The 16,281-nt window shown below is 51.6% G+C and overlaps 7 protein-coding genes across 7 annotated transcripts; 3 read left to right on the top strand and 4 right to left on the bottom strand.

Moving 5' to 3' along the window:
• Positions 1-447: 447 nt before the first annotated feature.
• MRS44_014699 (uncharacterized protein) lies at positions 448-1,919 on the bottom strand (the record flags this gene model as incomplete). Its single annotated transcript, XM_046278847.2, has 2 exons — positions 448-1,270; positions 1,321-1,919. 2 exons carry the CDS (start codon positions 1,917-1,919, stop codon positions 448-450), a joined length of 1,422 nt encoding a protein of 473 aa, XP_046127788.2.
• A 348-nt stretch (positions 1,920-2,267) lies between these two features.
• MRS44_014698 (uncharacterized protein) lies at positions 2,268-7,120 on the bottom strand (the record flags this gene model as incomplete). The annotated part of the gene is made up of 13 exons (XM_065618515.1): positions 2,268-2,417; positions 2,605-3,134; positions 3,188-3,371; positions 3,430-3,605; positions 3,657-3,805; positions 3,861-3,985; positions 4,039-4,607; positions 4,657-4,764; positions 4,812-4,876; positions 4,927-5,046; positions 5,515-6,687; positions 6,736-7,064; positions 7,118-7,120. The coding sequence occupies 13 exons, from the start codon at positions 7,118-7,120 to the stop codon at positions 2,268-2,270; spliced, it is 3,681 nt and encodes a 1,226-aa protein (XP_065474587.1).
• Positions 7,121-7,584: 464 nt separating this feature from the next.
• On the top strand, positions 7,585-8,445 carry MRS44_014697 (uncharacterized protein; the record flags this gene model as incomplete). The annotated part of the gene is made up of 1 exon (XM_046278846.2): positions 7,585-8,445. The coding sequence occupies one exon, from the start codon at positions 7,585-7,587 to the stop codon at positions 8,443-8,445; it is 861 nt and encodes a 286-aa protein (XP_046127786.2).
• Positions 8,446-9,481: 1,036 nt separating this feature from the next.
• On the top strand, positions 9,482-10,487 carry MRS44_014696 (uncharacterized protein; the record flags this gene model as incomplete). Its single annotated transcript, XM_046284665.2, has 2 exons — positions 9,482-9,846; positions 9,893-10,487. The coding sequence occupies 2 exons, from the start codon at positions 9,482-9,484 to the stop codon at positions 10,485-10,487; spliced, it is 960 nt and encodes a 319-aa protein (XP_046127785.2).
• A 19-nt stretch (positions 10,488-10,506) lies between these two features.
• MRS44_014695 (uncharacterized protein) lies at positions 10,507-11,016 on the bottom strand (the record flags this gene model as incomplete). The annotated part of the gene is made up of 1 exon (XM_065618514.1): positions 10,507-11,016. One exon carries the CDS (start codon positions 11,014-11,016, stop codon positions 10,507-10,509), a length of 510 nt encoding a protein of 169 aa, XP_065474586.1.
• A 409-nt stretch (positions 11,017-11,425) lies between these two features.
• MRS44_014694 (uncharacterized protein) lies at positions 11,426-12,659 on the top strand (the record flags this gene model as incomplete). The annotated part of the gene is made up of 3 exons (XM_065618513.1): positions 11,426-11,651; positions 11,705-11,756; positions 12,317-12,659. The coding sequence occupies 3 exons, from the start codon at positions 11,426-11,428 to the stop codon at positions 12,657-12,659; spliced, it is 621 nt and encodes a 206-aa protein (XP_065474585.1).
• Positions 12,660-15,053: 2,394 nt separating this feature from the next.
• Positions 15,054-15,608, bottom strand: MRS44_014693 (uncharacterized protein; the record flags this gene model as incomplete). The annotated part of the gene is made up of 1 exon (XM_065618512.1): positions 15,054-15,608. The coding sequence occupies one exon, from the start codon at positions 15,606-15,608 to the stop codon at positions 15,054-15,056; it is 555 nt and encodes a 184-aa protein (XP_065474584.1).
• Between the last annotated feature and the right edge of the window lie 673 nt (positions 15,609-16,281).

Here is a 16,281-nt window from a genome sequence, read left to right as displayed (position 1 = left end):
CTTGGCGGCAACGAAACATGGGGACACGATAGACTTGGTAAGGTTTTTAGATAGAGCCTAATGGTCGGTTCAGTTCCTACAGTACTTTGCGAATAGTTTCCACATTCGTGCCTGTGAATGCTTGTCTGGTATATCAATGAGATGGTAGAGGATGGTCCAGGGTCATTTTCCTTTCATTTGAAGCAGAAACAGGTTCTCAACATCAATACCGACATGTCATATATGAGATGTGGCGATTCATCGTGCCTCCGTCAAGCTATAATTACCTTGTATTGCTATGATCTTCAGCAAGATAGACAGCATTGAACAAACGGCATAAAAAAACTTAATTACAAGTATGCGAGAGCTCTTTCCATCACACATTCAATGTTTTATCCAGATGGAGAGGCAAGGAAATAATAGAAATGTGCATGAAGCCAATGACAGGTAGCAAAAATCTATTGTCAACTATCTATTCACGATTCCAAACGTGAGAGCGCTCTTTAACCTCCTCCAAACCTCTTTTCTCACAGCGAAATACTCCGTCTTGGTTCTCGAAACGGCATCCCGGTTTTCCACAGCCCTTCTAAGAAGGTATGAGATACAATCCCCCAGCGTTCCCCAGCTCAGGCACTTGTACACCTCAGGGGATGTCTGGCCCGCCTTATCACCAAGTTGCAGCAACGTGCAGCTAACCTCGTCGGCCATGCCAAGAAGCTGTCCATATTGCACTTTGATCAGCGGCAAACCCTCTTCAGAGCGTTTCTGTTGCACTTGGTATGCGTTGAGCGCGCTCTGCTTGTTGTGGGTTGCCAGAAACAAGTTAAGTCGGGGGAAACCAGCTGATGAGCCATGCTCCAGATCTTGATATCTTCCCTCCAGCAGTCCTTGGGTGATGGAATTATACAAATCATCCGTCTGCTGCTTCGTATCGTTGATAAGATGCCGCGGCTCCGTGGCCATGTACGCCCCCCTCACAAGCTTGACGCCAATAGTAAACCCCTGATCCTTGGCGAGGTGCAAGTGACGCAGGAGTGTTGAAGGTGTCGACTTGAGATAGGCTTGATATGTGTTATATACTGTTGCATGCTCTCGATTGTATGTGCGCATGAGGCTCAGTGCAACGTCGTCGATGCCAGGCTGGACAAACTGCTGTTCAGCATCGACTAGAATGCTTGCCTTGCGTTCGATGGCCTGCTCACAAACAGCTTCAAGGGCATCTTGCATCTGAGTTGGAAGAGGTATCTTGGCTGCCAATGCCTCGGTGACTTTTGCCCCGGCGCCAGTGAATCTAAGAAGTTGTCAGTTGATGTTTGAGAACATTATAGGTTTTACACGTACTTGAGAGCCAGAAAGTCGCCCTCTCCAAGCATTGAAGCAGTCTCCAGCACACCATCTCTCCATGCCTGAATGCCTTCGTCAAATGCAACTTCTTTCTCAAGCTCGGCCGCGTCCTTCTCCTTGTACTCCAGAGCTCCCACACCAACCTCTTGCTCCGTCGAAGAGTCAACCACAACTTCGCGGGCATAAGTAAGAATTACACCTCGAAATCCCATATCCTTGATACCTTTTATCGTCGTCTTGACTTCTCCCACATTCTCCCCGGCGCAGAAATGCCTGTAGAGGGTTGACTTGAAGATTGCATGTAGCAGCGGGTTCTTCTCGACGCTGAAAAGAGCGGGTCGAGGCTTGGAAAAGAAGGATAGAATGGCAAGTGATGGTGTTAAAAGGGTACGATGGCTCGAGACAGTCGCAATGAGCAACGATCGAAGAAGCATTCCCGTTGGTAAGAGAGAGTGAGGAGGTGGCGGTGGTGTTGCCGAGATCGGGGTCTTGTTGGTAACATAGCGCCTCTGAGACCTCGCTGTTGTTCGTAATAAAGCTATCGATCGTTGTGAGGTAGAAGACAATATAGATGCACGGTGTAGTAAGGAAGGCATGGTGAAACCCAGCATCATCACTACTCACAATGTCAATTGCCTCCCACGAACTGCACCAGGGTTTTGAAGGAACCCAACATTGACAAACACCCCCTCTCTAACGCGGGGAAACCCTGTTCATGTCACAATTATCGTTCGGCGAAGCCCCGAGTTGGAGCCTTCGGTTGCTTGCCGACAGGAACAAGGACGAAGTACGGATAAGGGCCGAGATATCAAGGACGCCCTTTCATTGACAAGGCTGCATGTCGTTCCCGTTCCCGTGATCCCGTCACGTATGTTCTGGAAGCCATCCGTACCAGATGGACCAGTGAGACAAGCTTGCGAGTCAGGTTACAGTTCGTGGGTCAGCTACCCGACGGTAGTCCAGCCATCCGTGACTACTGGCCGATCGGCAATCTGACCAGCCGTGGCCAAGTATCCGGATTCGTTATCGCTGAATTCGGTTCGCACACAGAACTCGGAGCTCGTCAAGACGTGAAACTCAATGGAGAATACGGTCTTGTGCACTCAGAGAATTAGTTTAGAATAGCATTGAATGAGCCAAAGCCAAGCCTCAGACAGAATCATATTGTACCTATATCATTAACATCGTAAATCTTCCAGCCACGCAGTGCTTTTCTCTCAAACAATGGCTCCGTTCCCAACGCCACATCTAAATATTCCTCATGTGAAACATCTTGCCAACCTCTGCCCAATCCACATCATCCACGCCCGTCAACGGCAGCGTCGGATCATTGAAGCTAGAGTAAATGTCACCAGCCTCATGACTCAGATCCATCTGAAAGTTCTCAGACGCGCTAAAGTCAAGATGCACCGCGTCCTCCCCACCCGTCGCCGTAGACTGCCACGATATCCACGCGGTCGGTCCCCAGGTCGTCATGGCGTCTGCCTGTAAGTTTTGGTTGCCACCGCCATCTCCGGAAAAGTTCTGGCGGTTCGCAGGTGAATTATCAAGGCTGGATACGCTTCCCTCTTTGAGCCAGGACCAGTCGTCTGTCATGTTGGTTGGTGACCAGACGTGAAGGCAGAACTGCTTCAGATCGTTCAGGCGTCGCTGAGCTGCTGAATTTCCGGCGTTGGACAAGTACTTGAGAATCTCTGCCGCTTGCTTGAGACCTTCTGGTGGTTCTTGGAGGTCTCCCTCAACGAAGCCCATCATGGTCAGCACAAACGCCGCCGAAAAGGTAGCATCGAGGTCGAAATAGCCAAACAATGCTAAGATACGTTAACAATTTATTATATACAACATGTCTTGGGCTTGAACCCACCAATACTTTTATCTTCGCGTAGGGCGGAAAGTATCCGGATCGTCTTAATGGCGGCCTCTTGACATGTCTGACACAGACGGCTTATGGCTGGAGATACAGGTGCCCGTGGACTGTTGTCTTTTGATGCCTGTACCTTCTCCTTGACTCTCTGGAGTAATATTGGCCTGATGCACAGTATTATGGCCTAGAAGCACAAATTAGATGAGGATCGGGGCCAGGGCTGCCTTGTTGAGCAGACATACCAGGAATAGCATCAGATACAGAGACGCGCTTGTTCTGGCAATGGTTGACGAAGAATCAGTAAAATCTATAGATAGTGCGCTCGGTATTGAGCGTCCTATGTCATGCAAAGTCTGCAGCGTCTCTTGTATCTTTTTCACGAGCTCGGTGCGTGTCAGTGCAGCATTGCCGTAGAAAGCTAGGTCAATGTCAGTCAAGCATTGCAGGTAATCGCGATTTATCATCTTACATGTGGTAATCTTGCCCGTCACTTGCGCTATCTTGATGTTGATAACCATGGGCAAGGGATTTTGGAAGCCGGCGGCTGGTCGAGGCATTTCTGATCGTAGTTGACGATCATCCGTGCCTGTTGGAAGACCAAGTCCTGCTGAAAGACGGCTTCAAGACAGCAACATTAGCAAATATCACCTTTCCATTCAGTTGCTTTACTTACCGGTCCAGCATATATGCTGTCCACCATACTCTTACTCGGTGAGTGATCTCTGAAGAGAGTCCTTGTTGCTCGTCGTGAGGCAGAGAACAGCCCAAGGCGATGGCAAGACGGACGGCACTACCGATCTAATCCCACATGTCAGTTTCAGTAAGATCAAAAACATTTCCTGGGGCCTTACATAAAGGTACGCGTCGTATTTACGATCGCACCACTGTAGATAAAGACTGGCCAAGCACAAAATCTCAACTGACAAAATCCCGTGAGAGCCCAGCTTGTGCATCGGCGGAAGTCGATGAATCGCCTCAGCAAAGAACGAGTTCCCAGGAGGGTTCGCTGATCCTTCACTGGGCGAACCGATGAGCATGCCCATGGCCATGACCAAGAGGTACTCGGTGTACCACATTGTCTGCATCTGCCTTATGCGCGAGGTTTCATTCTGGTAGAGCAAGTCCATGGAATCTGAAAACGTCCTCGGGTCAAGAAAGTGCTGATTGATACCCATTAGGGAGGAGAACCTCTCAAACAGTCGACGAGATTCTTGCTTGGACAGTAGAGTTGGCGAGGGGATACCGTCCACCAGCGTGAGTGCATTTCTCCAATGGTCATGAGGCTCTTCTTCGAGGGCTGAAGAGACGAATGCAGAGCTTTCGGGAGATGTTTGGAGATTGAGGCTGTTGTTGTCGACGTGATCACGCAATATTGACCGCACCCTTGATTCAAAGGCTGGTCCAGATGCGAGCTCCGTAGCTACTCCAGTCAGAGAGAGATACTTCAATACCAATCAGGATGTTCATACCTGGACTCAAGGGCAACTCATCCAACTGATTCTGCTCAGAGCCCGCATCAGAAACAATATCGCCATTGCCGGGACTCAGCTCTGAACTTGGGTCTGCAGTAGACCTCGCTACACACGATAAGCATAGAACCGCATTCTTCAACAGAGAAACTCACACCCAGCCCGTTCTTTGAGCTGCTCCTCTTGGCTCTTTATCTTATCAAGAAGCTTCTGCACGTACCTAATCAACAGTCAATCCACAGCACCCAACAAACACGATCTCAAACTCACAGCTCGGAATATCCACGCCGGGTAATGTTTCCAAACGTGCACTCAAGCCCCAGGCGAGTACACGTCGGGCATGGCTGCTTCCCAGAACACTTTACTTTGCGACGTCGACAGTTTTCGCAACTGCGCTAGTTTAAGTATTTTATTGAATCCAGTAGCCGTGGGAGATTATGCTTACGCGTGGGATGAGCGTGAATGATGCATTGAGGCATTGGGAGGCATGTCTTGCGATTACGGCGGCTTGCTCAGCCGGCGGATCAAGGTCAAATACAGTCACAGAGGGTCCAATGTAAAGAGGGGATCCTATCAATGATGGGATAGGCCAGTATCCGTTCGGGAACCGTTGCCGACGGAAGATAAATAGTCCATTTTGCCGACCTTGAGAATCCACTAGAATCAAGCCAATGGCATCATTGTGGCTCTCACCATTCTTACTTGGTGGAGGCATGGCGTCGAACCCACGAGTCAAACCTCACACCAAGTGAGCATCAGGAGAACTACAGTAGTTCAACTCTCCCCCAAAGCTTAGTTGCGTTGTCTCCTCAATAGCTCCTCCCAAACATTGTCCACTGCTTCGCCAGCGTCTCGCACTCGGGGTTCAAGCACTTGGTCCCCTCTTCAAGCGCACTAGGCTGCTCAAATGGGATGCATAGGCTCTTCATCCCCATCGACGGTGCACCCTGCTCCTCCTCAACCTTTGTAGTCAACTCCTTGACCCGATCCTCGCACTTTCCATCCAGACAAAACGGGATCAACACCAGATCCTTGTTATCCAAAGCCCCCATCACATCGTCCCAAGCAGTCACAACTCGCCGGTGCTCTTTGAACGTAGCATCAGCCCGCCTGTACATACCCGCCTGTATCTCCTCCAGCATCTTAGGAACCGTAGTCGTAATCTCGGTGATCGGAATCGTTCCCTTCTCGTTGTTATACCTCTTCGTATAACTCACTACACCCTTCTTTGCATCCTTGGGCCCGAATTCCAACCTTAGTGGAACACCCTTTAGTTCCCAATCGTTAAACTTCCACGCAGGTGTATACCCTTCACGAGCATCAACATCGACCCGGAGACGAGCTTCCTTCTTCAAAGTCGCCCGTATCTCGTCCGCTTGGTCCAGCAACTGATCCTTCTCCTCGGCCGTCGTCTTCTTGCTAATCCCAACAGGAACAATGACGACCTGTATCTTGGCCACGCGCGGTGGAAGCACCAAGCCCTTGTCATCACCGTGGATCATAACCATGACGCCGATGACGCGGGTAGAAAATGCCCACGAGTTCTGCCATACATGGACGTGTCCCTCGCCCGCTGGATCTTGAACAGCAATGTCAAACATTTTGCTGAAATTCTGACCAAGACAATGCGAAGTTGCGCCTTGTATTCCTCGTCCGTTCGATGGGATATACCCCTCGAGCGTCATGGTATAGTAACCGCCCGCAAACCGCTCGTTTTCAGTCTTACGACCTCGGACAACAGGCACCGCGAGCAAATCTTCGTAGATCTTTGCGTACAGCTCCAAAATCTCGAGGACCTCTTTTCCGGCTTCTTCCTCTGTCAGGTGAGCCGTGTGGCCCTCTTGCCAAAGAAACTCTCTTGTCCGCAGAAACGGCGTGGTCTGTTTGGTCTCCCACCGAACAACAGAATTCCACTGGTTCAGTCTCAGGGGGAGATCTCGATGACTTCGGATCCACTTGCTGTAGTAGGGATACATGATCGCTTCGGACGTCGGTCGAATGGCCACGGGCACATCGAGGTTTTTATCGCCGCTGCGGGGCAAGTCAACACAAGTTACTACTTCGGCACTAAACACTTACGCCTTGGTAACCCAGGCAAGTTCAGGAGCAAACCCTTCGATATGGTCTTGTTCTTTTGCGAGCGACTTGGACGAAAGAAAGAGAGGAAAGCTCGCTTCCCCGATACCCATCTCGTCCAGATGTTTCTGGAACCACTTGCGCATCTCGCTCCAAATGAACATAGTCATGGGGCGAAGGACAAAAAGGCCGGCCACTTCTCCATAGTACTCGACCATTTCAGCCTTGATGACAACTTCTTGGTACCATTGTGGGAAGTTTTCGGTTTTGGAGACAGTAACGCCGATGAGTTCGTCTGATTTCTTATCGACGGCCGTGGAGGGTTGAGGAGCCTGGGATAATAGATTGGTATTGGTATCAGCGTAGCCTAGGAGATGGTACATACCATGATGGTTCAGTTGACGGTTTTTGGCGAACGATGATGGAGTGGGAGGGGTTAGGATGAGAAGATTCTGCACTTTCATAGCAAGTATTTGCAACGAGTCCCCTGAAAAGCAAAGACTCTCGGTACTGGGTACCTAAGCCGGTCTGGAGGGTCGAGGAGCCGACGGATGTCTACCCGTCGGCAAAGTGCCGAGCAAGGTGAAAGCCACCGGTCTCAGGCCCGTCCAGTCTGACTCAGTCATTATCTTGACTCTACACCTTCTCTTATCCCAAAAATTAGAATATTTTTCTCTTCCACAATCAAATAGAGGTCTCTGATCTCCCTGGCCGTCTTGTCGTGTATTCTCGCTTATCGTCCAACTCTCCTGCCCAGCATGCAAGACAAAGGCATTACTCTAGCTTTTCTGGGTTGTGGTATTTACTCCCTACCTACTAAGCCTTGACAACCCCTTACACATTACAGGCAACATGGGCCGAGCCCTCCTCGTCGGTTTGCTAGACGCTCTTGGCCAGCCAGACACCAACGAGACCACTCCCCTCGTGTCTCGGTTCATTCTATGCACCAAGACTGAAGCATCAGCTCAGTCTCTCCACAAAGAGCTCCCTTCATCTTCTTTCCTGGTCGACATCTTTCATGCCAACAACAAGGCCGCGGTGGAGCAAGCAGATGTCGTCATCCTTGGCTTCAAGCCATTCATGGCTACTGAAGTCCTCCAAGCCCCAGGAATGCGACAAGCTCTAGAGGGCAAACTCATCATCAGCATGCTGGCTGGCATGGATTGCCAGCAGATCGGAGACATTATTACTGCCGGGAACGGAGAGGCGCCGCCTATTGCTCGGGCGATCCCAAACATCGCTGCCCGTTACCGCCAGTCCATCACGATCCTAGAGCAGACAGAACCTCCTCTGTCGTCCAAGCATGCTACCATGGTAGAACGAATATTTGGTCTCGTCGGCAATGTCAAGTGGCTTCCCGCACATCTTGTCAACTTAGGCACCGTATTGACAACAGCCTGCTTGGCAACACTGTCCATCCCACTAGACGGTCTCCTGGATGGCTCCGTAGTCCAAGGCCTACGACGTCAGGACGCGCTGGAACTTGTTGCACATGGCGTCGCTGGTCTTTCGTCATTGTTGTCAAACGGTGCTCATCCCGCGCTCATGAGAGAGAGCATCTCGTCTCCTCGAGGATGTACCATCCAAACCCTCATGACTGTAGAAAAGGCTGGGGCTCGGGCGTCGTTCGCACAAGCATTGATCGATGGGGTACAGCATTTAAACAGTCTAAAGTCCAAGGAAGAGTCCAAACAATACACTGCTTCTGTATGAGTTAGTAGCGTAGCCTTTCCTATCACCTGTTCTGTAAAGGTTCTGTCAGCATCTACTCTCAATACCTTCCATATCTCATAAGGTTAGGAGCTCTTGGTATCTGCCCCCGTTCACCTATCTCAAAGTAAATCCAACGTGTCCGGGGGCAAAATAATGACATATTGCACAACACGATTCAAGATGTGCATCTTCGAAGTATTAACATGCTCTCCAAGCATTTACAGCCTTACGTCTCCCTCCTGCATTATAACAATGTTGTTCTTACTCGGCAAACAGCCGGGGCGCATCCAGCCGGTGCCCCCTCGGATGGTATCCGCCACGGAGTTGACACCATAGAGGCGTTTGGGTCGGATTCTCACACTCCATACCCGTATGCCAAATCGTCAGTTATCTAGGCCACTATAACGTGTTGGTAACCAGAGCAATAGACACGCTTCAGTTACACGTCCTGTCAGGTTATAAAGTCAAATAGCTTCGAAAAGCCAAGAAGTTCCCGTGGTTTTTGATCGCAGTTTCTGCAGATGATATCCAATTAATTAACCACACTGATGTGTGCCTAGCCGACTTCTATATATATGCCACATAGTCAAAGAACAATCCCTCATCCTCTTGTATTTCTCTTACTCAAGGCAATTCCAATATTCACCTGCCTCAATACACATATACATGAATGTTTACACAGGAAAACAAGTATATGCCTCAACTCCAGAGTCATTCGCGTCGGTCATTCGTTTCTGCTGCAGATATTTTTTTCTCAGCGCGATGTTAGACTCATACGAATTCACGTTTACAAGGCAATCATACTTGCATAAAAGTCGAAAACCTGGGCTTTTTCCAGTATCAGATCCAAACGCCTACGGCAGCTTGCAATATTCGGCTAAAATCACGACATGCTAGCTGCCAAGATGAGTCGACAAGTTGGGCTAAAATGACTCACACCCAGTCTCGACTCCAAAAAGCTGCTGAGACACTCAGGAATTGGGTTACATAGAGTTTCAGAAAACTGCAACTATACAACAGCAACCTGTTAGGGAAAATGGCTTCCGCGTACAGTCAAGAGCAACTCCAGCAGTTCTTCAACTATATCGGCTTGCCCCAAGAACTACGTGAGGACCCGGAACCCTCCTTGCAACTCTTGAAAGCTCTACACGTTCACACTCTCTCCACCATTCCCTACGAGAACCTCTCTCTTCACTATAATGCCGCTCATGAAATCGACTTGGACCCGCAGCATCTGTTCCGGAAGATGGTGACCGACAACCGTGGCCGTGGAGGGTTCTGCATGGAGATTGCAATTCTCTACAACTATATTCTTCGGGCCGTCGGCTTCGATGCGTATACGGCCGGAGTTCGGACACGGGGTAGACTTGAGGGGGTCCCACAGGGAGACTATCCCGGCTGGTAAGTCAGCTCCGTTCAGCTAGCTATTGTCCTAATCAGTCATCAGGAATCACATCGTCAACATAGTGACCTTCCTTGATGGAAGTAAATATCACTCCGATGTTGCTTTCGGTGGTGATGGTGCAACTATACCCATGCCACTCATCGACGGCCTAGTCCACGAGAATCTAGGAACCCAGCAAATCCGCCTCATAAAGGACTGGATCCCTCATCAAGTACACAAAACAGAGGAAACAAAGCTCTGGATCTATCAATACCGAAACAGCGTCGACAAGGAATGGAACTCTTTCTACTCTTTCCCGGGTATCGAGTTCTACGCACTGGACTGGGGCGTCGTTAACTGGTGGATCAACACGCATCCCGACAGTCATCAGAGACGCAACGTCCTAACTATCAAGTTCCTTCGACGGCCGGTAGAGAGGGACGAAAAGTACAAGGGGGGGCAGGAGATATATGGCAAGAGGATGCTAGTCAACGGCGTGGTCAAGCAGAACCTCGGTGGCAAGACTAAAGTCATCACCACATGCGAGACTGAGGAACAGAGAATAGAAGCCCTCGGCAAGTATTTCGATATCTCGTTTACGGACGAAGAGAAAAGCGGCATCCATGGATATGTATCAGAACTCATCAACATCACATAGTAGACCATGATACATCATTTCAAGTCTTCAAAAAATCCCACAGCGCCCCCTCGCCCTTCGTCTCGACCAGTTGTCCATCCGGGCCAATATCCATACTCCAAAGCTCATTGTTGTGCCTCATCAGAAGCTCATAGCCCCCTTGTGGATGCGGCCGCAGTGTAAAGAACTCGTGCGGCCTATGATGCGAGACCCGTGCGATAAAATGCTTCCTCTCATTATGCCCAATGTATGTTCCCGAGACGCAATTCCGGAAGCCCAACCAGCGGTCCTTCTCGACGCAGTGCCAGTGGAAGCCCCCACGGGCGCTGAAGCCCTCGCAGAGACTAAGCTCGCCGTCGATCAGGGTGATGACTTTTCCCGTGTCGCGGTGCCGGATGATGAAAACTGCGTCGGGGCTAGGGACGGACTCGACCGGTAGAGGGTTGTCGATGCCCGTCTCGGTGGCGGATGTGTGTGTTGGGGTAGGACACCCGTCGACCGTGGAAGCCATAGACATGGTGTCGATGAGGTCGTCGCTTTCTTTGCTCATGATGGATCCTGAGGAAGAACGTCCGTTTGTGTTAAGGAGACCTGAAACCTTCAAATTATGTTGATGCCTGGTATGACAATGGCGACGTAAGCTCTCCTGAACAGGCCTCCAACGTAGTACAGCCAGTCAATCTTCCCGAATGTCTGTAGTCATCACAGGTAGATGGATACAATTTACCCCGCCTGGTCACATGTTCAGTAAAGATCGCCAAGTCGTGATATCAGTGCCTAACAAAGACTGAACAGCACAGCACATTAATCTAGGTAGCACGGGAGAAAGAAAAGAATAAAATTAATTCATTAAATCGACTAGGAAAACATGCCCTCTCAGCCTAACAGGAAGAATCCGCAATCGGCAAGTTGTCTCATCTGTCTGTAGGGTAGGCTCATGGCCACCACCCATTTCAGCCATGATCGACGCTCCCCCGAGTGATCGACAACACTTTGACGACCTCACGAACTGTACTAAGCCCTGCGGCTCCTGGGTGCATGTTCGTTCACGTTGGTGCACTTTCGATCCCGCATGGGACCCACTTGCAGCTACGACGACGACCATGGAACGTCTTGAGTCCAGGCCTGATGAGGCATCCTCCGAGGCACAGTTGCTGACTCGAGCACATCCTGTCATGGAGCTATGTAACATGAGTCTAGACTTCTCCAAAGCATTGAAACATCACCTGTAGAGCTAGTGAACGTCAGTATCAAGAACGGCAACCTACCCGACAACACCAAACACCAAGGGTGAGTAGCTTCAACGACCTGATCACACGGCGCCAACATAAAGAATGCAGACCCCCAATGGCGCTACAGATAAGGCCCCCGTGGTGGTCAACACTAATAAGTAGATGGCTTCATCGGCTTTCCTTCGTGTGACCGACAGACAAACAACCGACACTCACTCACTCCCATCGACCGTTCTCGCCCACCGTTCACCCTTCAGCCCCCAAATTGTTTCTGTTTCATCTTGGGCAAACACTCATTCCCTGCAAGCATGACCCCCGAGGAACCCCCAGGAACAAACCCAATGTACCCAAAATAACCCACCTAGGGGTCCTTTTTAAAAAAGAAAACCGTTGTGAATTCCCGATCCCGCCGTATCCGAGCGCCACTGTCCCATAAAAAAAAGAAGCGCCGTCTGGGGGCGTACGCCAGAAGGTCTAGACCGCCGTCCAAAAAGGTTCCGTCGTAAAGGTCGCAGAGATGACTCTAGAGGGGCCTGGCCCTCTGTCCTGCGCAGCGACGCGTTGGGTATCGTTGCCAAGGGTTGCTGACTTGCACACATGCGCTGCACTGTGGCTCAGGGCACGAGGACACGCAACCACGGGGTCTGGAACGCGGGAATCTCGGAGCGAGTGCGGTCTTGGTATTCCCGAGACTTTCCCACATGAACCAGTGAGCGACAGGGGGTCCAGCCCAGCAGCAACGCAACTGCAGCAACAGAAGAGTCACAGCCCGGGCGCTGCGGACTTGGCCATGCCAGGAGGGGAGTGCACAGTAGCAGAAGAGGCAGCGCCGAGTTCTGCAGAGCGCCACTGCATTGTCATTGGACCGCCGAGTACGGCAACCTGCGAGTTGCAACGGAGAAGAGCGCACAACAACCCTCGAATTCGTGATATCGCGCAAGCTGGGGTCCGCTCGAGCTGATTATGCAGTTGTTCAGCAGTCCTCGTGGCCCGGCAAGGGCGGCCGTCGTCGTTTAAACGCCCAGCCCGTCTTTTCCGACCGACGGGCGTGTCTGGATGCGCCCTTCAGTCATCAAACCGAGTCGCAGGGCCAGACCAACAACTTTGAATCCGGACACCACGCCAACCCCAACAGTCTCTCACGAGGCCGTGCATTGTATTTGCTGTCCTGCCGTTGTCCCTTTATCCGCTGAGAGGCGTGTGCTTCCACCGGAAAATCAATGAGCCAAGCCTCGTTTCCAATGCATCGGCGTGGCCGATACGGTACGTAGCTGTCCCCAGAATACGGAGCATGATCTGATAGACCGGCCTTTTCGCAGGGCGAAGCATCTGGGTACCGATGCAAAGGCGGGCAACGGGCCAGGGTCAACCCACCTGTCACTTTGAGATTGTTGATTCCCGAGTACCCGACGTGTTGGTATGCGGATGCAGAGGCGTCCGGTGACAACGATATGCATTCTCTCCATCGAAATGCAGCAGGCGGTTCGAGGCACGACGAATGGACCCTGCAGAATTAGCGGATTCTTTCACAGGGTTCGAGACCCGAAAGCGAGATCCAGGCATTGCATGCACAAATGTATCGGCCGAGTTGTTCACCCACATTGGTAGGTTGAGAAAGCTAGCTTCGCCGTTCATATCCCAAACAATGGCTATTTTCAAGTAGTGTCATACAACCCTGGTTAGTTCATGTAAGGAGGATACACCCACGAAAGAGCTTGGAGCTGTGTTGTCAAGTTCTTCAACTGCCGTGAATAATTAGTTTTGGCTTCAATAAAAGGCAAGACAATAAGCACAAGGGTCGGGCGGATCGTGGCTCGCTTGAGGCCCAGGGAGCCGACTCACCGCTTGAGAAAACTCTTTCAGTCTCAAATACGTGGCGGTGATCGTCAGGTCGAGGCTTCAACTATTTGGACCTGACTGCCAGCAGGGCGTTCTGGAATAATGAGGCTGTTGGACGTTGCAGAGCACAGTCATTTCCAAGGGCACTTTTGCGGGCCGACGATTGTTCTAGCTCGTATCAAGTCCATTCAGGAACCGAGCTAAGCAAGCCTGAGCGAGAGCAGCTCTCGCATAGCGCACATCACCATGTTACCAATCTCCCCACGTCTGGTAAGCAGTAAGCCAACGTTACACATGTAGCAATGTGGCTTTCTCAGGGCCGAATAAACAATTGAAGCCCCCGTGCCCGTGTTCTAGAACTGCGATAGCAGCCAAGGCGGGACGAGTCAGGGACCGTAAGGCAAACGCGGCGTGGACGTTGCCGAAGTTGGGCGTCGTAATCCCGGGCGAGGCTCAGTTTTCGGGGCCCACCCCCGGCTTCAGGCGCCGGCCAAAGGTAAAATAGGGGACCTGCCAAGGGAGCGGTCGCTGGGGGTCTAGACTCTGTCAGTCAGCAGCGAGTAAATTGGCCCCGAGGACGCCTTCTTCTGCAGGAGCATGACCAAAAAGACTCATCCAGCAACTCGTCTGACAAAGCACCAAGGCAGTGGATGGCTCCGTCGCTTCCGCCGTAGCCTTTGCCAAAACGCCATGGTTCCACGAAAGAAGCAGTGCCGCGGCATCGAGACAAGATGAGAGGGGCCAGTCCAGCCCGAGTCTTTCGAAAGCCAGCTCAGGGGTTCACCGATCATTGCTCATCCCGTCCCGATCCCTTGACGGGATGATGAGGCTTCCATTTCCACGTCTAGGCACTTGACACGACGGCTTCTTCAGCGTGCCTGAGGAAATGTCATCGAAAACGCACGCTCGGGTGGGGACCGTGGGAATCGGGATGGTGAGACTGCTGGGGATGTGAAACGCAACGCGACGCGGAGTGGCAAAGTTAATGCTGGCCCTCGACCTATTGGACCATTAAGTGCTGCGACTCGGGAGAGATAACGGACGGCCATCGAAGGGTTGGCAGGGGATCTCGGCCGATGGCGCTGATCTCGATCCGAATCCATCACTTGACGAAGACCCCACGGAAATCATGTTCAAGATCGATCTGGACGAAGGGTTCTGAGCGAAAAAGGGGAGAATCGCCAGCCCAAGGGAGAATTGATCAGTGATGGATATTTGATTGACGGTGAGGGGGTGTCTGAAGGGCACATGGGGAAATTGTGGGTGGGAGTCCAACAGGGCGCCGTTTTGTGTCTTTTGATGCATCCCTTTCAGCCCAGCAAACCCAATTATTCCAGTTTAAAACGGTCCGCAAGGCAGAAAGACGGAGCAAAACCAACGGACGGGGGATCATCGATGATGGGGATCGAGATACGACGTAGCGCGTGGTGTACCCAGCTAGACTGTCTCGATGCTGGGTCTCTGGGATGAGACGAAGATCAAACAGAGGCCGGCCTGTCACATCGTCAATCGTTCATCAGTTTTCTTTTGATTGACGGGCCTGTCCCTGGAGAATCGCCTCCCACGATCCCCACCGCTCGTCCTGCTCATCGGTACCAAGCACCAAGTAGAGTGTTGAGCCAGCAGCCGACACACCGGGTCTCACAACCGCTCCCGCCAACCCAGACCAAGGGTACGGCGATCCTTTCTCGCGCCAGCTGATCAAAGGGGTTTCCAACCTGGCAAGGCGAAGGAAAGGAGAACTGGCACGTGGGTTGCGTAAGTGAGAGGGTGCCAGCGACGTCAGTCTGATTACCCGGATTGGCTGTGATGGGCGCTGCCTGGTGTCGAGATAAGATGGGATCTTGGCACCGGTGCAGCAGCCATGATATACGATTGCATCATTTGGTAGCAGGACAGGAATCAGGGCAAGCGCCCATTCACGGCGTGATGGGAGACGGACCGGGATGACGAAGCGCCGTTGCGATCGGACGTGATGGGCTGCAGACGGTCGACGGGCTTGCGTGCTGCCGGTGTAAGTCGGGATTGCTCTGGGCCATGCCATTGAGCCCGTGATGCCGTCCGTAGCCATGCTGCTCCAGTCTAAATGGCGGAATGGGTGACGACTTCAAGACAAAAGTCCGTGGACCTCTCGGACACTCTGGTCTTGGCACCACGGTTGCACCCAGAACAGTCCAATCAAGGGCAGTGAAGCCATCACGGATCGAGATTAGCAGAATGTAACAGACCATATCATAAACTTTGGGGTCTGCCGGACTGCCAATGCTCAGCTCAGTAAAACCGGCTTCTGCATATGGCATCAGACGCAAGAATCTGGTCATTTTGGTGTTGTCATGCTTCGATGGAAGGTATTCAGAAAACGTCAGACGGACGATCCACGATGGGTACTGAAACAGGGAACGGTGACCGCTCGTGAAACCGCGTGTACGTACGCGTATCAGGGACTGACTGACTGACTTCAACTTGACGTTGAAACGGAGCAGAAGCAGCTGGATCAGTCTGGAAGAGCTCCGACTGGGACAGTAACAAACCGAAGCTTGCTTTTTTGCCGGTTCTGCAATGCGTGTTGGAATCGGAAATTGGCAGGGCCATCAGGAGTGGCCGATGGCGCTAAGCCTCTCTGGGCCAGCACCTCAAACACCGGAACGGAAGGACCTTGCTTGGTTGCTCTGTCCGTCCTGGGTTTTCAGCTGGCTCCGTTCGCTGACTCCGTTCAGCCCTTGCCCTAGTTGAATATGAATATG

Source organism: Fusarium solani (assembly GCF_023522795.1).
Source record: "Fusarium solani strain SB1 chromosome Unknown bctg00000010, whole genome shotgun sequence".
NCBI classification, from domain to species: Eukaryota; Fungi; Ascomycota; class Sordariomycetes; order Hypocreales; family Nectriaceae; genus Fusarium; species Fusarium solani.
This window is presented reverse-complemented; position numbering and strand designations above follow the sequence as displayed.